This window comes from Oncorhynchus masou, chromosome 17, assembly GCF_036934945.1.
Source record: "Oncorhynchus masou masou isolate Uvic2021 chromosome 17, UVic_Omas_1.1, whole genome shotgun sequence".
NCBI lineage: Eukaryota > Metazoa > Chordata > Actinopteri > Salmoniformes > Salmonidae > Oncorhynchus > Oncorhynchus masou.
The window spans coordinates 42,166,397-42,189,092 of record NC_088228.1 but is presented as its reverse complement, the minus strand read 5'-3'; the positions used below and the strand labels follow the sequence as shown (position 1 = coordinate 42,189,092).

General features: G+C 47.3%; 1 protein-coding gene across 1 annotated transcript in view; it reads left to right on the top strand.

Annotated features, from left to right (window-relative positions):
- Positions 1-803: 803 nt before the first annotated feature.
- Positions 804-22,696, top strand: part of LOC135559065 (myomegalin-like) — a 125,204-nt gene continuing 103,311 nt past the window's right edge. The window contains 2 exon segments of the mRNA XM_064993417.1: positions 804-958; positions 18,103-18,161. Coding sequence (XP_064849489.1) covers positions 912-958; positions 18,103-18,161 — 106 coding nt within the window. The 5' untranslated portion in view covers positions 804-911.

Genomic DNA, 22,696 nt, shown 5'->3' with positions numbered 1-22,696 from the left:
TGAGATTTCCCAGTTCCGAGTTTACAGTTGTTTTGACAGTGGCATAAGTCATGTTGGATTAACAGCATGGCCAATTCCCATGGTGTTGAATGTTTATCCTTGACATACCTTTATCTGTGGCCAATGACCTTGAGCCTTCTTGGATGGGCACTTCTAATGTAACTCTATGGCAGCACCCAAGGGGCTTGAATTTTCAGCTCTCCCGGTAGATTTTGCTGAGGTAGTGTCCCCATGAGTGACTGAACACTGAGCCAATCACGGTGCAAAACGAGAACATTACCAACCCCTACACTCCGTATATTCCGCTGGCTGCCCCACCACCACAGAAAGCATTGAGCTCGACTGAAACACCTGCATTTTGGAGCTGCCTTACTCAAGAAAGCAAAAAAAGAGAACATGCTTGTATGCGGCTTTATTAACTAAAAGATTATTATTATTTACATTGTTTGCAAACAGATATGTGGCAATGATTATTTCCAAAATAACGTGCAAAACAGGCAACAACAAATATATATATGTATTTTTAGCTAACCCCCACCTGCCCTGAATGACGGGTCGCCACTGACTGTATCTACCCATTCAAAAATATGTAGCCCATTCTGAAAATTCTTGTTGTCAGACATTCTATCTAAAACGCCCTATTCTCCTAAACCCTATAGACACCGCAGAAACATTCGAGGCAACACTGCGACTTTTATGTTGAGCTGGAGGAGGGTGTAGAGGGTCGTGTGTATGACAATACCCCCCCTCCCCTCCCCCTCCTTGGCACATTTCAAGGCGTGCAGCCTCTTCCAAACGCAGTAATGGTTGGAGAACCCATCACAGACATGTCGTGTTTTTATCGAAACCTTTAATGGCAGGATGATGTGCTCGGGTTTCCCCGCAAGGTTACCCTTTAACTGACGGAATATATGGATTGGACCTCGTTGCCAGAACAGACCTGGAGCGAGTCTGGAAGGTAAACATCTCGTTCTATGTTTTGGGCTTGAGAATGTGAATGGTGGCATGATTGAATAGCATGCAGTCTAATATTATTGCTATCGGAATAACGGTTTAATTTCCAAGGTGGTGGTTTCACAATTACAATGGTCGTTGAGGGTAAAATCGAAAATATCAACTGGAATTGTGTTCTCAACAATAACCAGCTTGCGATAATTTATCCGCGCGATTTACATAGCATACAAGGTCTTTATTATTATGGTGTTGACAGCAGATTTGCATGATCCCCTAAACATTTACAAACCGACCAACATTTTCTGGCGTGTATATTTACATGTACATTTAATATTGGGATCATTATGTGGAGATAATATTTTGTAGAAATAAGAACACCCTGTCATAAACTCGCGTGTCCAAGCTATGGCCTATGCAATTTAGGCCATTAATTAGGCCATGTAATATTTATTTAATAATAATTCATTACATTTATATAGAGCTTTTCAACTAATCTCAAAGCGCTTCATAGTACACAAAAAAGATAAGTAATTTAGAAAAACAAGTACCTGAAGAGGATTTGGACGGTTTTCGATACATTTACTTACTCATACATCGTTTGATGTTGGACAGATGGCTATTGGCGCGTTCCTCTGCCCAGGAGTTGCCGATGCCAGACAGATCTTACAACACCTGTATAGATATATTAAATATCAGCAATCCACATCATATGTTATAGCAATCTGTCAGTCGATGAAACAGTTGATTACGTGTCACGCAACCATTGGTTGATGCACGCAACCTCTGAGCAAGGGAATTGACGATCTCAGCCTGCCAGTCACGTGACACCTTGAAGTCTGCAATAGAGTCAACATTTGGATGCTATGTATGTTGGAATGCCTTTTGAGTCTTTACATGTCAAAAAATACAAGTCAACTGTCAAATAACACTATTTGACGTGGCAAATACATTTTTTACGTAGTTATTACACATTGATTACACTATCACTTGTATTTCAATGTCACAATGATTAATTGATAAGTATTAATATGATGCTGGTAAAGTTGTCTCGCGCACCTGCTCTTCCCCAAGCTCTGGACAGTGCTCCCTTCCCCAAGCTCTGGACAGTGCTGTCTTCCCCAAGCTCTGGACAGTGCTGTCTTCCCCAAGCTCTGGACAGTGCTGTCTTCCCCAAGCTCTGGACAGTGCTCCCTTCCCCAATCTCTGGACAGTGCTGTCTTCCCCAAGCTCTGGACAGTGCTGTCTTCCCCAAGCTCTGGACAGTGCTCCCTTCCCCAAGCTCTGGACAGTGCTGTCTTCCCCAAGCTCTGGACAGTGCTGTCTTCCCCAAGCTCTGGACAGTGCTGTCTTCCCCAAGCTCTGGACAGTGCTGTCTTCCCCAAGCTCTGGACAGTGCTGTCTTCCCCAAGCTCTGGACAGTGCTGTCTTCCCCAATCTCTGGACAGTGCTGTCTTCCCCAATCTCTGGACAGTGCTGTCTTCCCCAATCTCTGGACAGTGCTGTCTTCCCCAATCTCTGGACAGTGCTGCTCTTCCCCAAGCTCTGGACAGTGCTGTCTTCCCCAATCTCTGGACAGTGCTGCTCTTCCCCAAGCTCTGGACAGTGCTGTCTTCCCCAATCTCTGGACAGTGCTGTCTTCCCCAAGCTCTGGACAGTGCTGTCTTCCCCAAGCTCTGGACAGTGCTGTCTTCCCCAAGCTCTGGACAGTGCTGTCTTCCCCAAGCTCTGGACAGTGCTGTCTTCCCCAAGCTCTGGACAGTGCTGTCTTCCCCAAGCTCTGGACAGTGCTGTCTTCCCCAAGCTCTGGACAGTGCTGTCTTCCCCAAGCTCTGGACAGTGCTGTCTTCCCCAAGCTCTGGACAGTGCTGTCTTCCCCAAGCTCTGGACAGTGCTGTCTTCCCCAAGCTCTGGACAGTGCTGTCTTCCCCAAGCTCTGGACAGTGCTGTCTTCCCCAAGCTCTGGACAGTGCTGTCTTCCCCAAGCTCTGGACAGTGCTGCTCTTCCCCAAGCTCTGGACAGTGCTGTCTTCCCCAAGCTCTGGACAGTGCTGTCTTCCCCAAGCTCTGGACAGTGCTGCTCTTCCCCAAGCTCTGGACAGTGCTGCTCTTCCCCAAGCTCTGGACAGTGCTGTCTTCCCCAAGCTCTGGACAGTGCTGTCTTCCCCAAGCTCTGGACAGTGCTGTCTTCCCCAAGCTCTGGACAGTGCTGTCTTCCCCAAGCTCTGGACAGTGCTGTCTTCCCCAAGCTCTGGACAGTGCTGTCTTCCCCAAGCTCTGGACAGTGCTGCTCTTCCCCAAGCTCTGGACAGTGCTGCTCTTCCCCAAGCTCTGGACAGTGCTGCTCTTCCCCAAGCTCTGGACAGTGCTGCTCTTCCCCAAGCTCTGGACAGTGCTGTCTTCCCCAAGCTCTGGACAGTGCTGTCTTCCCCAAGCTCTGGACAGTGCTGCTCTTCCCCAAGCTCTGGACAGTGCTGCTCTTCCCCAAGCTCTGGACAGTGCTGTCTTCCCCAAGCTCTGAACAGTGCTGTCTTCCCCAAGCTCTGGACAGTGCTGCTCTTCCCCAAGCTCTGGACAGTGCTGCTCTTCCCCAAGCTCTGGACAGTGCTGCTCTTCCCCAAGCTCTGGACAGTGCTGTCTTCCCCAAGCTCTGAACAGTGCTGTCTTCCCCAAGCTCTGGACAGTGCTGTCTTCCCCAAGCTCTGGACAGTGCTGTCTTCCCCAAGCTCTGGACAGTGCTGTCTTCCCCAAGCTCTGGACAGTGCTGTCTTCCCCAAGCTCTGGACAGTGCTGTCTTCCCCAAGCTCTGGACAGTGCTGTCTTCCCCAAGCTCTGGACAGTGCTGTCTTCCCCAAGCTCTGGACAGTGCTGTCTCCCCCAAGCTCTGGACAGTGCTGTCTTCCCCAAGCTCTGGACAGTGCTGTCTTCCCCAAGCTCTGGACAGTGCTGTCTTCCCCAAGCTCTGGACAGTGCTGTCTTCCCCAATCTCTGGACAGTGCTGTCTTCCCCAAGCTCTGGACAGTGCTCCCTTCCCCATTCTCTGGACAGTGCTGTCTTCCCCAAGCTCTGGACAGTGCTGTCTTCCCCAAGCTCTGGACAGTGCTGCCTTCCCCAATCTCTGGACAGTGCTGCCTTCCCCAATCTCTGGACAGTGCTGCCTTCCCCAATCTCTGGACTGTGCTGCTTCCCCAAGCTCTGGACAGTGCTGTCTTCCCCAAGCTCTGGACAGTGCTGTCTGGGCCTGCGGCCTTGCGAGGGTTAACACGTTTAAATGTTTTTCTCACCTCGGCTGCAGTGGAGGAGAGGCCGCTAGTGCCGTTAATTGCCGTTCCACAAGTGCATGTTAGTTAATTGTTTATAGTTCGTTAAACTAGACGAGGTACGATCACGAATATCCTACCAACAGGACATTAAAAACTGTAATATCCTATGTTTCACGGAATCGTGGCTGAATGACAACGTGGATATTCAGCTAGCGGGATATATGCTGCACCGGAAAGATAGAACAGCACACTCCGGTAAGACGAGGGGGGTGGTCTGCGCATATTTGTTAACAGCTGGAGCCTGAAATCTAAGGAAGTCTAGATTTTGCTTGCGTGAAGTAGAGTATATTGTGATAAAATGCAGGCCACACTACTTGCCTAGAGAGTTTTAAGCTATACATTTTGTGGCTGTTTATTTACCACCACAGACAGATGCTGGCACTAAGACCGCACTCAGCCAGCTGTATAAGGAAATAAGCAAACAGGAAACCACTCACCCAGAGGCGGCGCTCCTAGTGGCCAGAGACTTTAATGCAGGGAAACTTACACCAAATTTCCATCAACATGTTAAACGTGCAACCAGAGGGAAAACAATTCTAGATCACCTGTACTCCACACACAGAGACGCATACAAAGCTCTCCCTCACCCTCCATTTGGTAAATCCGACCACAACTCTTTCCTCCTGATTCCTGCTTACAAGCAAAAATTAAAACAGGAAGCACCAGTGACACGGTCAATAAAAAAGTGGTCAGATGAAGCAGATGCTAAACTACAGGACTGTTTTGCTAGCACAGATTGGAATATGTTCCGGGATTCTTCCGATGGCATTGAGGAGTACACCACTTCAGTCACTGGCTTTATCAATTGTGCATCGAGGACGTCGTCCCCACAGTGACTGTACGTACATACCCCAACCAGGAGCCATGGATTACAGGCGACATTCACACTGAGCTAAAGGGTAGAGCTGAAACTTATAAGAATTCCTGCTATGCCCTGCGACGAACCATCAAACAGGCAAAGCATCAATACAGGGCTAAGATTGAATCATTCTACACCGGCTCCGACGCTCGTCTTATGTGGCAGGGCCTGCAAACTATTACAGACTACAAAGGGAAACACAGCCGCGAGCTGCCCAGTGACACGAGCCTACCAGACGAGCTAAATCACTTCTATTCTCGCTTCAAGGCAAACAATACTGAGATATGCATGAGAGCATCAGCTGTTCCGGACGACTGTGTGATCACGCTCTCCATAGCCAATGTGAGTAAGACCTTTAAACAGTTCAACATACACAAGGCTGCGGGGCCAGACGGATAACCAGGACGTGTGCTCCGGGCATGTGCTGACCAACTGGCAGGTGTCTTCACTGACATTTTCAACATGTCCGGAAACTAAAAAGATTTGGCGTCGGTCCTGAGATCCTCAAAAGGTTCTAGAGCTGCAACATTGAGAGCTGACTGGTTGCATCACTGCCTGGTATTATATATGTACTTATAATAGCATAACAAGATTGTTGGTTGAAGTTTTTGTCTTTTTCGCTTTGTTCAATTAATGTCAGGGGTTTTCCTGTATTGCAAATGGTTTACTGCTGACTTTTTCTTTCTACAAGAGACTCATGCTTGTTCTTCAGATCTAGCTTTTTGAAAATATCTATGGGGTAACAATATCTGGTTATCATATGGCAACAACCACTCTGTAGGTGTAGCAGTTTTAAGAGGTGCGTTTAAAGGGAAGGTCATCCGTAGTAAGACTCACCACTCTGGACTTTGGTTCATTTTAACAGTAAATTTGAACAGTGAAATGTTCTTATTAGGGAATATAAATGCATCGAACAACAAACAAAACAACAGGATATTATTTCCAGAATTTGAAGAAGAGATTAACTTCTACGTGATGGGTGTCCCTAAACTGGGATGGCTGTTTCTGACGTGTACTAATGTGACTAGAATGACGTTGTATACAACAGCCAACTTTCCGGGACTTAGTCATGTCTTATGTGGGCGGAAAGATTAATTTCTTGGTCCAATTAACGTTAGCTATTAGAGTGGGAAAATACCATGCTATTGTTTGAGGAGAGTCCACAACAACAAAACTTTTATCACGGCTACTGGTTTGATACATTCACCTCTGAAGGTAAATAATGTACTTACATGCAGTAATCTTGCTCTAATTTGTCATACTGAGGGTCCCAGAGATAAAATGAATTATAGTTTTGTTTGATAAAATCTATTTTTTGTTCAAATTTGGAACTGGGGTCTACAGTTTGACCCCACTGCTGTCTCTGGCTCCACACCCACCCCACCAGGCCATCTAGATGTTTGAAAGTTAGTGTATAAGCTAATGATCCATCATGTATGACATTCCTGGGAGTGTTTAAACGAAAAAAAAAAATGTATTACCATAGGACTTTTGTATGTTCTCTGTAGTTATGCACTTGGAAAATATATCAATTGACCAATTCGGCACATTTGGGCTAACTCTTGGCAGACTTGATATAAAATATTGTGCGGTAATGTAATTCTTCACTGGATCAGTCTGAAATGTTGCACACACACTGCTGCCATCTGGTGGCCAACATCTAAATGATACCTAGACTCTGATCTGAAAGTATGGCCTTTCTCTTGCATTTCAAATATGATGTACTGTACTGCAGCGCCAGCTGTGCCACCAGAGACTCTGGGTTCGCACCCAGGCTCTGTCGTAACCGGCCGCGACCGGGAGGTCCGTGGGGCGAAGCCTAGCGTCGTCCGGGTTAGGGAGGGTTTGGCCGGTAGGGAAATACTTGTCTCATCGCGCACCAGCGACTCCTGTGGCGTGCCGGGCGCAGTGCACGCTAACCAAGGTTGCCAGGTGCAAGGTGTTTCCTCCGACACATTGGTGCGGCTGGCTTCCGGGTTGGATGCGCGCTGTGTTAAACCACGGCTGTGACTATAACAGAACGTGTGTTTCGGGAAAAACCCCAAGGAAAACTGATCACCCCCCCCAAAAAATATATCAATGCGCCAGTTGCCTGTATTGTCTATGGCAAGAGAAAATAGACAGCTCCCAGTTGACAATTCCTACAGCTTCCACACGATGTCGCCAGTCTTGGCAATTGGTGTGACGTTATTCCTTGGTTCAATGAAGAAAAGGCACTTCCTGTCATCAGTGCATCACAAAGGAAGTTTTGGTAGAGAGAATATCGACCATCATCTCAAGACCTGCTGCTATTGAACACAGATCACCCCGTGATGAATTCGATCGCTTATTAACGTCTACTAATACCTAAAGTTGGATTACAAAAGTAGTTTGAAGTGTTTTGTCAAAGTTTATAGGCAACTTTTTTAATTTAAAAAAATGACGTTGCGTTTAGAAACAGTGTTTTTCCCTGGATCACACAGTCTTCATAAATGGACATTTTGGGTGTACAAGGACCGATTTAATCGAACAAAAGACCCAATTGTGATGTTTATGGGACATATAGGAGTGCCAACAAAGAAGCTCGTCAAAGGTAATGAATGTTTTATATTTTATTTCTGCATTTTGTGTAGCGCCGGCTACGCTAATTCTTTTGTTTACGTCCCCTTCAGGTATTTTGGGGTGTTGCATGCTATCAGATAATAGCTTCTCATGCTTTCGCCGAAAAGCATTTTAAAAATCTGACTCGTTGGCTAGTTTCACAACGAGTGTAGCTTTAATTGAGTATCATGCATGTGTGTTTTAATGAACGTTTGAGTTTTAACGAGTGCTATTAGCATTTGGCGTAGCGCATTTGCATTTATTGTTGGCAAGGTGGGACGCTAGCGTGTCGGGTGGCACTAAGAGGTTAACCAGTTTTAGAAACTTCAGAGTGTTTTTTTATCCACACATATTAATCATATGCATATACTACAGTGCCTTGCGAAAGTATTCGGCCCCCTTGAACTTTGTGACCTTTTGCCACATTTCAGGCTTCAAACATAAAGATATAAAACTGTATTTTTTTGTGAAGAATCAACAACAAGTGGGACACAATCATGAAGTGGAACGACATTTATTGGATATTTCAAACTTTTTTAACAAATCAAAAACTGAAAAATTGGGCGTGCAAAATTATTCAGCCCCCTTAAGTTAATACTTTGTAGCACCACCTTTTGCTGCGATTACAGCTGTAAGTTGCTTGGGGTATGTCTCTATCCGTTTTGCACATCGAGAGACTGAAATTTTTTCCCATTCCTCCTTGCAAAACAGCTCGAGCTCAGTGAGGTTGGATGGAGAGCATTTGTGAACAGCAGTTTTCAATTCTTTCCACAGATTCTCAATTGGATTCAGGTCTGGACTTTGACTTGGCCATTCTAACACCTGGATATGTTTATTTTTGAACCATTCCACTGTAGATTTTGCTTTATGTTTTGGATCATTGTCTTGTTGGAAGACAAATCTCCGTCCCAGTCTCAGGTCTTTTGCAGACTCCATCAGGTTCATTCTTCCAGAATGGTCCTGTATTTGGCTCCATCCAGCTTCCCATCAATTTTAACCATCTTCCCTGTCCCTGCTGAAGAAAAGCAGGCCCAAACCATGATGCTGCCACCACCATGTTTGACAGTGGGGATGGTGTGTTCAGGGTGATGAGCTGTGTTGCTTTTACGCCAAACATAACGTTTTGCATTGTTGCCAAAAAGTTCAATTTTGGTTTCATCTGACCAGAGCACCTTCTTCCACATGTTTGGTGTGTCTCCCAGGTGGCTTGTGGCAAACTTTAAACGACACTTTTTATGGATATCTTTCAGAAATGGCTTTCTTCTTGCCACTCTTCCATAAAGGCCAGATTTGTGCAATATATGACTGATTGTTGTCCTATGGACAGAGTCTCCCACCTCAGCTGTAGATCTCTGCAGTTCATCCAGAGTGATCATGGGCCTCTTGGCTGCATCTCTGATCAGTCTTCTCCTTGTATGAGCTGAAAGTTTAGAGGGACGGCCAGGTCTTGGTAGATTTGCAGTGGTCTGATACTCCTTCCATTTCAATATTATCGCGTGAACAGTGCTCCTTAGGAATGTTTAACTTCTTGAAACTCCCCATCCCGGATCCGGGTTTGTGACTAAAGCCTCAGGCTCATTAGCATAACGCAACGTTAACGATTTCTAAAAATCGCAAATAAAATGAAAATAATGCGTCTGCTCTCAAGCTTAGCCTTTTCTTAACAACACTGTCATCTCAGATTTTCAAAATATGCTTTTCAACCATAGAAATTGACTAATTTGTGTAAGAGTATGCAAAGCTAGCATAGCATTTTGAGTAGCATTTAGCACGCAACATTTTCACAAAAACCAGATAACCAAATAAATAAAATAATTTACCTTTGAAGAGCTTCTGATGTTTTCAATGAGGAGACTCTCAGTTACATACCAAATGCGCAGTTTTTCCTGAAAGCGTCTGTGTGTAGGAGAAATCGTTCCGTTTTCTACATTGCGTCTGGCTACCGAAACGAACCGAAAATTCAGTCACCTACAACGTAAAACTTTTTCCGGATTAACTACATAATATCGACCGAAACATGGCAAACGTTGTTTGGAATCAATCCTCAAGGTGTTTTTTCACATATCTCTTCATTGATATGCAGTTCGTGGAAGCTTGCTTTCCTCTCTGTATCCCATGGAAAAATACTGGCAGGTGACTTTTGCGCACCAATTTCGGCGCAGGACACCGGGCGGACACCTGGTAAATGTGGTCTCTTATGGTCAATCTTCCAATGATCTGCCTACAAATACGTCACAATGCTGCAGACACCTTGGGGAAACGACAGAAAGGGCAGGCTCATTCTTCTCGCATTCACAGCCATATAAGGAGACAATGGAAAACAGAGCCTCAAAAATCCTGCTCATTTCCTGGATGCCATCTCATCTTGGTTTTGCCTGAAGCTCACGTTCTAGGGCACGCACAGAAAATATATTGGTAGTTCTGGACACGTCAGAGTGTTTTCTTTCGAATGCTATCAATTATATGCATAGTTGAGCGTCTTTTTGTGACAAAATATCTTGTTTAAAACGGGAACGTTTTTCATCCAAAAATGAAATAGCGCCCCCAGAGCATCAACAGGTTAAAGCTTGGGAAATCTTTTTGTATCCAAATCCGGCTTTAAACCTCTTCACAACAGTATCTCGGATCTGCCTGGTGTGTTCCTTGTTCTTCATGATGCTCTCTGCGCTTTTAACGGACCTCTGAGACTATCACATTGCAGGTGCATTTATACGGAGACTTGATTACACACAGGTGGATTGTATTTATCATCATTAGTCATTTAGGTCAACATTGGATCATTCAGAGATCCTCACTGAACTTCTGGAGAGAGTTTGCTGCACTGAAAGTAAAGGGGCTGAATAATTTTGCACACCCAATTTTTCAGTTTTTGATTTGTTACATTTTTTGGAAATATCCAATAAATGTCGTTCCACTTCATGATTGTGTCCCACTTGTTGTTGATTCTTCACAAAAAGTTTATGTTTGAAGCCTGAAATGTGGCAAAAGGTCACAAAGTTCAAGGGGGCCGAATACTTTCGCAAGGCACTGTATATTCCTGGCATGAGTAGCAGGACGTTGAAATGTTGCGCGATTTTTAACAGAATGTTGAAAAAAGTAGGCCTATTCTTTAAATAAAAAAATGTATCATAAAGTTTAAAAAAGAACAAATCTCCAGGGAGTGATGGCCTTATTAGTGCATTCTATAAATATTTTCAGGAGGATATTGTTGAATTTCTATTTAATGTTTTTAAGGAAGCAATTGATTTAGGCATCCTGCCTGTTTCTATGACACAAACCCTAAATTCTGTAATCCCCAAATCGAACAAAGATCCTATGTTTTAGAGAATTGGAGACCAATCTCATTAATGAACAATGATGGAAATCTACTTGCATCCATTTTTGCAGAAAGACTTAAAAAAGGTCTTGACCAAATCATTGATGATACCCAGTCTGGTTTTATGAAGAGCAGACACATATGTAATAATATTCCACTAGTATTGGACTTGATAGACTACAATGAGCACATTATGGAAGATAGCTTTATTTAATATGTACTTTTACAAGGCTTTTGATACAGTTGAACATTATTTTATTTTTGAGACGGTTTGATTTTTGTGGTTTTGGTGAATATTTTCAAAGTGTAAATAAGACACTTTACAATAATAGTAACAGCTCTGATAAATTATCCCATGGAACATCACAGAGATTCGGCATTAGATGCGGAATTAAACAAGGATGTCCAATTTCTTATTTTTATTGTTCACATAAGTTATGAAACACGCTGGTAGGCTTGGCGAGACAAGACAAGAGCTGGAAAGAGGAGACAGAGGGCTGTGAGACAGAGGTTTAAGCCTTGATACATGAAAAGTGGGATGTAAACGTAGGATGCGAGGAAACAGGAAACGAACAGCAGAGGGGCTAAGGATATTAGAGATGGGAAAGGGTCAATAAAACGGGAGTTAAGTTTGCGGGATGGTAACGAAGAGCCGGGGTCCGGTGGCGGTCCGCCTTTCGTCAATACCTGGAGGTGGTCTTGTGAAGAGCAGACTGAGCTCTCTTCCAGGTATGGTGACAGTGGCGGACGAACATCTGGGCCGAGGGTATGCTTCCTCTTGCTCAGGAAAGAGGGGGAACTGATAACCCATCAAACACTCGAAAGGCGAGACCAGTGGCCGAGCAGGGGAGAGCGTTGCGGGCTTATTCCACCCACATGAATTGCTGGCTGCAGGTGGTGGGGTTGGTGGAGATGAGGCAATGAAGAGTTGTCTCCAGGTCCTGATTGGCTCGCTCTGACTGGCCTTTAGTCTGGGGCTGAAACCCAGAGGACAGGCTGGCCCGACAACCCAATGAGTGTGCAAAACGCCTTCCAGAACCGAGATGAGAACTGAAGATCACGGTCAGAGACCATGTCCACCGGTAGTCCATGGATCCGGAAGACGTGCTGAACCATGAGCAGGTTGTCTCCTTTGCTTAAGGTAACTTGGGGACGGGAAGGAAATGGGCGGCTTTGGAAAACAAACATTTGGCTAGCCCCCTCCCCCCAACCCGGGTCCAGATGGGAATGCTGTGCCTCACAGACCTGGTTCTCTATACCCCAGATGAGTGTAGCCACGAGACAAGAGTTAAGGAGGTCTTGGGGTTCGATGGTGTAGCAGCGGGTCTATAGAGGTTTTCGCCTGCCTTATGAGTTCTGTTATACTCACAGACATCATTCAAACAGTTTTAGAAACTGCAGAGTGGTGTCTATCCAATACTAATAATATGCATATATTAGCATCTGGGACAGAGTAGGAAGCAGTTCACTCTGGGCACGCTATTCATCCAAAAGTGAAAATGCTGCCCCCTATCCCAAAAAGGTTAACCGTGATGTCATTCAGGCCCCAGTAGTTGTTGTTGGGTTTTGTCCTTCTTCTCCACAATGAAGAACCCTGTGCTGGCGGGGGAGGCAGAAGGATGGATACCGCCTGCAGCCAGGGAGTCCTAAATGTGCATCTCCATCACCTTGGTCTCCGGACCTGACAGGAAATAAAGCCACTCTCCAGGCAGTGTAGTGCCCGGGAGAAGGTCGATGGCGCAGTCATAGGGCAGATGCAGAGGAAGCGAGGTGGCTGAAAACCTTCCAGAAGTCCTGGTATTCCGCGGGAACGGCAGAGAGGTCGGGGGCCATTCCCAAGCCCACTGGAAGATTTCCCGGGGCGCCGACTTCAAGCAATGAGCATGGAAAAACGGTCTCCAACCCATGATCGAACCCACAGTCCAGTCAACAAGGGGATTGTGTCTCTGGAGCCATGAAAACCCCAACCCCACAGGTACCTGAGGGGATTTGATAAGTAGAAACTGGATTGACTCGCTGTGGTTGCCTGACACTCGCAGGTTGATAGGGACCGTGTTGTGGGTGACCCTGCCAATCAAATGGCCATTCAGCGCTCTGACATCCATGGGAATGGAGAGGGGTTGAGTGGGGTAACATCCATGAAACTCTCATCTGCCCCAGAGTCAATGAGTACCCGAAGAGATTTGGACCGGTCACCCCACAGCAGGATGACATGGAGAGGGGTATGAGTAAGGGGAGAATGGACATTCTCAGTAATGCCCACCAGCGTACTCATACCTCCTGATGAACCAGGTCTTTTTACAGGATAGGTAGAAAAGTAATGACCTGTAGTCCCACAATACAGACAGCTCTTGGTGTTCAGCATGTGTAACGGTTCGGCTTGAGACAATCGAGCTCTGCCAAGTTGCATAGGCTCTGGAGGAGGCGAGTCATCAGACCTCTGTGATTCTCGGGTGAACTCGGGTAACCTCGGATTCTCGCTGAAATGTAGACGTCAAGGACTTCTGGGATTGCGAGCTCGTCTTTCACCTCCTCCGATAACCCGTGAAGGAATGGGTCGAACAGGGCTTCCAGGTTCCAGGCACTCTCAACGGCCATTTCGACCGCATAGTCTGTCACACTACTGGAGTCTTGGCGTCGCGGGAGTAGCTTTCGAGCAGGCTTTCTCTCTGAACACAGAGACTCAAACACCTTCTTCACCTCCACCAAGAACTCCTCTAGACTGAAACACACGGTGGCATGTTGCTCCCAAACTGCGGTAGCCCAGGCTAGAGCCCTCCCGGACATCACTGTTATAAGGTACGCTACCTTTGAGCGGTCCAAGAGAAGAGACGAGGGCTTTAGCTCAAAGATGAGGGAGCACTGATAGAGAAACGCCCCACATGTCCCTGAATCTCCAGCGGACCGTTCCAGAGGAGGTAAGCAGGGTTCTCGGGAAGCCGGCGTTGGCTGGGGTGGATGCGCTGCTGACAGCAGGGTTACTGAGAGGTTGGGAGGTAATGGCAGGGGCTGGCTGTCGAATAGACAATCCATGGACTTGCTCCAGCAATGTATGGAAATCTCGGTTGTGGCGTTCCACCAAGGTCTGGAATCCTTCCATAAAACCTCGAAGTAACTGCTCGTGTCTCCCAATGGTGGCTCCTTGGGAGAAGTGTGCGTTGCGGAGCTGGTCCAAGTCTGCTGGGTCAGACTCAGTATAAGACCCACATGCAGACAGTTCGAATCATAGATGTTCAAAACTGGGGGCAGGCAAACAACAGGTCAAGAGGTTGAGGTTAGTAATCCAGGGCAGAGTCAGTAAGGTACACATAGGCAGGCAGGCTCAGGTCAGGGCAGGCAGAATGGTCAAAACCCGGGAAAACTAGAAAACAGGGACTAGAGAGAACAGTAGTAGGGGAAAACCGCTGGTAGGCTTCATGAGACAAGATGAAAAACTGGCAACAGACAAACAGAGAACACAGGTATAAATGCACAGGGAATAATGGAGGAAATGGGCGACAACTGGAGGGGGTGGAGACAAGCACAAGACAGGTGCTACCTGTGTTCTTTGTTTGTCTGTTGCCAGTTCGTTTTGTCTCGTGAAATCTACCAGCGGTTTCCCCTTGCTCCTGTCTGTTCTAGTTCCTGTTTTCTAGTTTTGACCTTTCTGCCTGCCCTGACCCTGAACCTGCCTGCCGTTCTGTACCTTGCCACACCACTCTGGATTATTGACCCCTGTCTGCTCTGACCCTGCCGTTCTGGACCTTTTGAACCCTATCTGGACCTCTGCCTGCCCCTGACCTATCGTTTTGCCTGCCCCTGTATTAGTAATAAACTTTTGTTACTTCTGCATCTGGGTCTTACCTGAAACGTGTTAGAACCTTCTATACAAACAATTTTTCCCCACATAGATTTACAATCTGAAATAATAAAGACATAAATTACAAAAACAAGTCTTTGTTTTTACAGAACTGGTTTGACAGCAGCATTATCTGGGTTAAACAATTATTGAATAATGATGGACAACTATATGATTATCCAAAATTCATGAGAACACACAACGTTACATTCACTCCTGAGGAGTTTCAAATAGTTGTTAGAGCTGTCCCTAAAGGTGCCATTCTTCTTTTAGGAGAATGTAACAATACTCCAAGTGCAACTGTTGAGTATTTTGTAGCCTCAATACAGCTACAAGGAATGTACATTTTAAACTATAAATGTAATAACATGTATATAAGGAAACTTTGTCCATAATAATAAATTGTCACAGACAGGTTTATGTACTCTTGTTTGTATATTTCTGTTTTTGTATTTGTTTTGTTCAAAATAATAAATTATTATTATAATACATAATTTTAAAAAAAATATATTTTTTTTTAAATAAGAATTGTTCTTGCCATCCGGGATCCTTAGCACTTCCATACCACATTGAAGTTGACATTTGAAAATAGTTAAGGGTTGTGGTTATGGTTAAAGCCAGACTCAGTATGTCTCATTTATGTCATTTATATTTATGCAATGTCAAACTGTCGGGCGACAAAACAAAACCAGGCAAGACATAAATGTAAACGAACCCAGGCAAGACGTTATAATGTGATCCATCAGAGTCCTCAAGCGGCAGCTCGGCCCTTTGATCAGTCAGTATCAGAAGCTGTTGTTCTCCTTTGCTCGTAGGCTACAAGCATGTAGGCTACTCTAATGTATTGTAAAATGATGATTTACTAGTTGAGTGAGCTATGAACAGCAGTAAAATGCCATTCTCATTTGCATAGACAAATACAACTACAAAGACAGCGCCGTTATCTGCTTGATCTCTTGCAGTGCAAACACTTGCCTGGAAAAGTCGGCCCAGTGCACTACTTTTGTGAAACAAATATTACAACACAGTTTCTTTTATTTAAAATTCTGATTTCTCAGGGGCATCCCAACTTCCCGTGGCTATAGGCTTATCACCCACCGGTAGGCTATGCACATTTGCAAGCAATGCGTTGCTTCACTTACCAGTAGACAGAGCTGACTTTCGTGGTTATTATCCATAGTGTCCAGCATGCACTGGTCTTGTTGAGGAGTCTAAATTATGGTGAAACAAAGCAAGAAAATATTCTAAATCCCTTGATGAGTGAAAATCACCCACAATTCCATTTTTCATCCAGAAACTCTAAACTAGCAATAACAAAGCAACTTTTTGACACCCGCCAGTGTTTCAAAGATCTGAGCTCCTCCGCATCATGAACTGTCACAGACCGATGGACTGACAGACAGGCTCAAATATTTTTATTCTGTTATTCTGTATCACTCAACTTTCATTTATAATGAGTCTCGTTTGTAAGGAGATGGATATAGCTAGATATATGTATTGTCGATGTGTTGCTGTCAGGTGCAGACACGAAACAGAAAACAACTACCCACGAAACCCACACGAAAAAGAACAACCTATATATGATCCCCAATCAGAGACAACGATAGACAGCTGCATAGAAATACAGAAACTAGAATGCACACCCTGGCCTAACCAAAATAGAGAATAAAAACCTCTCTATGGCCAGGGCGTGACACAAAGGGCGTGACACCAGGGCGTGACAGCAGGGCGTGACAGCAGGGCGTGACAGCAGGGCGTGACAGCAGGGCGTGACACCAGGGCGTGACAGCAGGGCGTGACAGCAGGGCGTGACAGCTGTAGTCGTGGATGGATCATGGGAACAGATAGAACTTGGGCGTGACACCAGGGCGTGACAGCAGGGTGTGACACCAGGGCGTGACACCAGGGCGTGACAGCAGGGCGTGACACCAGGGCGTGACACCAGGGCGTGACACCAGGGCGTGATAGCTGTAGTCGTGGATGGATCATGGGAACAGATAGAACTTGGGCGTGACACCAGGGCGTGACACCAGGGCGTGACACCAGGGCGTGACACCAGGGCGTGACACCAGGGCGTGACAGCTGTAGTCGTGGATGGATCATGGGAACAGATAGAACTTGGGCGTGACACCAGGGCGTGACACCAGGGCGTGACACCAGGGCGTGACAGCTGTAGTTGTGGATGGATCATGGGAACAGATAGAACTTGTGGGGGAGAAATGATCAACTGGACTATGCCTCATAATTACCTGGATAAATCTGACTTGTAAATGTGTAAATAAAGTTGACAATTCGTAAAACCTTCATTTTTATCACTTTGAAATGACCCAAATGGCAAATTAATCTTTCAGCTATACGTTTAGATATATTTTTTTTTAAATCCCAGCCCCCATCCCCGCAGGAGGCCTTTGGACTTTTGGTAGGCCGTCATTGTAAATAAAAATGTGTTCTTAACTGACTTGCCTAGTTAAATAAAAGGTTAAATAAAAAAGAATATAAAGGCAACAATGCTATGGTATTAATATCAGAAAAAGTTAGGTACCGCATAAAAAATATACGATTTTAGAGATAGACTTAGTCAAATATAGAACTGAAGAGGTGATAAGCAATGTATTGTTCTCCTTTACTCTGTGTCTGTTTGGTTCAGTCCCTCTTGGCTTTGGCTAATAAGGACAGGATATCCCTCATTTAAAAGTTAGCAGCTTTAACACCCAGTGGGGCTGGGACTTTTGTCTTTAATTAGTTCACCCCTTCATCTTTATTGAGGTTTACAGCCATTGATATCACCCCCCCTTCCCGCATCACAATGGGATGGTGGCCAGTGTGTGTGTGTGTGTGTGTGTGTGTGTGTGTGTATGACACACTGAAAGCAGCAGCTGTGTGGTGGTCTTTTTTGGGGAGTGGCTGGATGCAGCAGTGTTGTGACCGTCAGACCTCCTGATAGGATTCAACTCTGACCCCATGTGTCTGCCACCCTACCCCTAACCTCCCACACCCTCATCCTTTACACCCCCCCCCCCCGAATCTCTCCCCCACTGTGTGACTCCACCACTCTCCCATAGACGCGTTAGTGGGGTACTGTTGTAATAAAGGGGAGCCTCTTCATTTCTTTGCCTATCCCTCCTTCCATTTTATAATGTATGTATGTAGTATGCTAAAAATGATCTATTTCTGTAAAGCAATATTGACCACAGAGCCACTCTAGTTAAATGTGTGTATGTTTATGTGTGTGTAGGCTTCTCACCGTGTCCCACTCTGAGGAGTCCTCATCCAGGAGCACAGGTCACATGACAGGTAACCCCTTTTATTTTGACTTCCTGATTCTCCCAAAGCTTTGACCCAGGAAAAACGTTAAGGACTCCAACCACCCAAGCCATAGACTATTCTCTCTGCTTCCACAAGGCAGGCAATACCGGTGCATCAAATCTGACACCAACAAGCTCTTGAACAGCTTCTATCCCCAAGCAATAAGACTGATAAATAGGTACACTGACTATCTGCGTTAACCTTGTGTCTTTATTGACCTCTCTATGCACACACACAGGGCCCTACACACTCACAGGGCCCTACACACTCACAGGGCCCTACACACTCACAGGGCCCTACACACTGACAGGGCCCTGCACACTCACAGGGCCCTGCACACTCACAGGGCCCTATACACTGACAGGACTCTACACACTCACAGGGCCCTAAACACTCACAGGGCCCTATACACTCACAGGGCCCTACACACTCACAGGGCCCTACACACTCACAGGGCCCTACACACTCACAGGGCCCTACACACTCACAGGGCCCTACACACTCACAGGGCCCTACACACTCACAGGGCCCTACACACTCACCGGGCCCTACACACTCACCGGGCCCTACACACTCACAGGGCCCTACACACTCACAGACACCTACACACTCACAGGGCCCTACACACTCACCGGGCCCTACACACTCACCGGGCCCTACACACTCACAGGGCCCTGCACACTCACAGGGCCCTGCACACTCACAGGGCCCTGCACACTCACAGGGCCCTGCACACACACACTCACAGGGCCCTACACACTCACAGGGCCCTGCACACTCACAGGGCCCTACACACTCACAGGGCCCTACACACTCACAGGGCCCTACACACTCACAGGGCCCTGCACACTCACAGGGCCCTACACACTCACAGGGCCCTACACACTCACCGGGCCCTACACACTCACAGGGCCCTACACACTCACAGGGCCCTACACACTCACAGACACCTGCACACTCACAGGGCCCTGCACACTCACAGGGCCCTACACACTCACAGGGCCCTACACACTCACAGGGCCCTACACACTCACAGGGCCCTACACACTCACAGGGCCCTGCACACTCACAGGGCCCTGCACACTCACATGGCCCTGCACACTCACAGGGCCCTGCACACTCACAGGGCCCTGCACACTCACAGGGCCCTGCACACTCACAGGGCCCTACACACTCACAGGGCCCTACACACTCACAGGGCCCTACACACTCACAGGGCCCTACACACTCACAGGGCCCTTCACACTCACAGGGCCCTACACACTCACAGGGCCCTGCACACTCACAGGGCCCTACACACTCACAGGGCCCTTACACACTCACAGGGCCCTACACACTCACAGGGCCCTACACACTCACAGGGCCCTACACACTCACAGGGCCCTACACACTCACAGGGCCCTACACACTCACAGGGCCCTACACACTCACAGGGCCCTACACACTCACAGGGCCCTACACACTCACAGGGCCCTACACACTCACAGGGCCCTACACACTCACAGGGCCCTACACACTCACAGGGCCCTACACACTCACAGGGCCCTACACACTCACAGGGCCCTACACACACACAGGGCCCTACACACACACAGGGCCCTACACACTCACAGGGCCCTACACACTCACAGGGCCCTTACACACTCACAGGGCCCTACACACTCACAGGGCCCTACACACTCACAGGGCCCTACACACTCACAGGGCCCTACACACTCACAGGGCCCTACACACTCACAGGGCCCTACACACTCACAGGGCCCTACACACTCACAGGGCCCTACACACTCACAGGGCCCTACACACTCACAGGGCCCTACACACTCACAGGGCCCTACACACTCACAGGGCCCTACACACTCACAGGGCCCTACACACTCACAGGGCCCTACACACTCACAGGGCCCTACACACTCACAGGGCCCTACACACTCACAGGGCCCTACACACACACAGGGCCCTACACACACACAGGGCCCTACACACTCACAGGGCCCTACACACTCACAGGGCCCTACACACTCACAGGGCCCTTACACACTCACAGGGCCCTACACACTCACAGGGCCCTACACACACACACACACACACACACACAGCCCTACACACTCACAGGGCCCTGCACACTCACAGGGCCCTACACACTCACAGGGCCCTACACACTCACAGGGCCCTACACACTCACAGGGCCCTGCACACTCACAGGGCCCTACACACTCACAGGGCCCTACACACTCACAGGGCCCTACACACTCACAGGGCCCTACACACTCACAGGGCCCTACACACTCACAAGGCCTACACACTCACAGGGCCCTACACACTCACAGGGCCCTACACACTCACAGGGCCCTACACACTCACAGGGCCCTACACACACACACACACACACACACACAGCCCTACACACTCACAGGGCCCTACACACTCACAGGGCCCTACACACTCACAAGGCCTACACACTCACAGGGCCCTACACACTCACAGGGCCCTACACACTCACAGGGCCCTACACACTCACAGGGCCCTACACACTCACAGGGCCCTACACACTCACAGGGCCCTGCACACTCACAGGGCCCTACACACTGACAGGGCCCTACACACTCACAGGGCACTACACACTCACAGGGCCCTATACACTCACAGGGCCCTACACACTCACAGGGCCCTACACACTCACAGGCCCTACACACACACTTCATCATCTGTTCACTCACACATAATACGCACACACATTTATACTGACTCTACACACGCACCACACTCACATACTGCTACTCTGTTCACCTTACATCCTTGCCTAGTCACCTTACCCCTATACATATCTACCTCCATCACTACAGTATCCCTGCGCATTGTTAATATGGTACTGACCCTCTAAATAGTTACCAGTATGGTACCATCACTCCAGTATCCCTGTCTCCTGTCCCCTATACATATCTACCTCCATCACTCCAGTATCCCTGTCCCCTTCCCCCTATACATATCTACCTCCATCACTCCAGTATCCCTGTCCCCTATACATATCTACCTCCATCACTCCAGTATCCCTGTCCCCTATACATATCTACCTCCATCACTCCAGTATCCCTGTCACCTTACCCCTATACATATCTACCTCCATCACTCCAGTATCCCTGTCTCCTTACCCCTATACATATCTACCTCCATCACTCCAGTGTCCCTGTCTCCTTCCCCCTATACATATCTACCTCCATCACTCCAGTGTCCCTGTCTCCTTCCCCCTATACATATCTACCTCCATCACTCCAGTATCCCTGTCTCCTTCCCCCTATACATATCTACCTCCATCACTTCAGTATCCCTGTCCCCTATACATATCTACCTCCATCACTCCAGTATCCCTGTCCCCTTCCCCTATACATATCTACCTCCATCACTCCAGTATCCCTGTACCCTTCCCCCTATACATATCTACCTCCATCACTCCAGTATCCCTGTCTCCTTACCCCTATACATATCTACCTCCATCACTCCAGTATCCCTGTCCCCTATACATATCTACCTCCATCACTCCAGTATCCCTGTCTCCTTCCCCCTTTACATATCTACCTCCATCACTCCAGTATCCCTGTCCCCTTCCCCCTATACATATCTACCTCCATCACTCCAGTATCCCTGTCCCCTTCCCCCTATACATATCTACCTCCATCACTCCAGTATCCCTGGTCCCCTTCCCCCTGTACATATCTACCTCCATCACTCCAGTATCCCTGTCTCCTTACCCCTATACATATCTACCTCCATCACTCCAGTATCCCTGTACCCTTCCCCCTATACATATCTACCTCCATCACTCCAGTATCCCTGTCACCTTACCCCTATACATAACTACCTCCATCACTCCAGTATCCCTGTCTCCTTCCCCCTTTACATATCTACCTCCATCACTCCAGTATCCCTGTCTCCTTCCCCCTATACATATCTACCTCCATCACTCCAGTATCCCTGTCTCCTTACCCCTATACATATCTACCTACATCACTCCAGTATCCCTGTCACCTTCCCCCTATACATATCTACCTCCATCACTCCAGTATCCCTGTCCCCTATACATATCTACCTCCATCACTCCAGTATCCCTGTCCCCTTCCCCCTATACATATCTACCTCCATCACTCCAGTATCCCTGTCCCCTTCCCCCTATACATATCTACCTCCATCACTCCAGTATCCCTGTCTCCTTCCACCTATACATATCTACCTCCATCAATCCAGTATCCCTGCACATTGTAAATATGGTACTGACCCTGTATATAGTCACCTTAACCCTATACATATCTACCTCCATCACTCCAGTATCTCTGTCTCCTTACCCCTATACATATCTACCTCCATCACTCCAGTATCCCTGTACCCTTCCCCCTATACATATCTACCTCCATCACTCCAGTATCCCTGTCTCCTTACCCCTATACATATCTACCTCCATCACTCCAGTATCCCTGTCCCCTATACATATCTACCTCCATCACTCCAGTATCCCTGTCTCCTTCCCC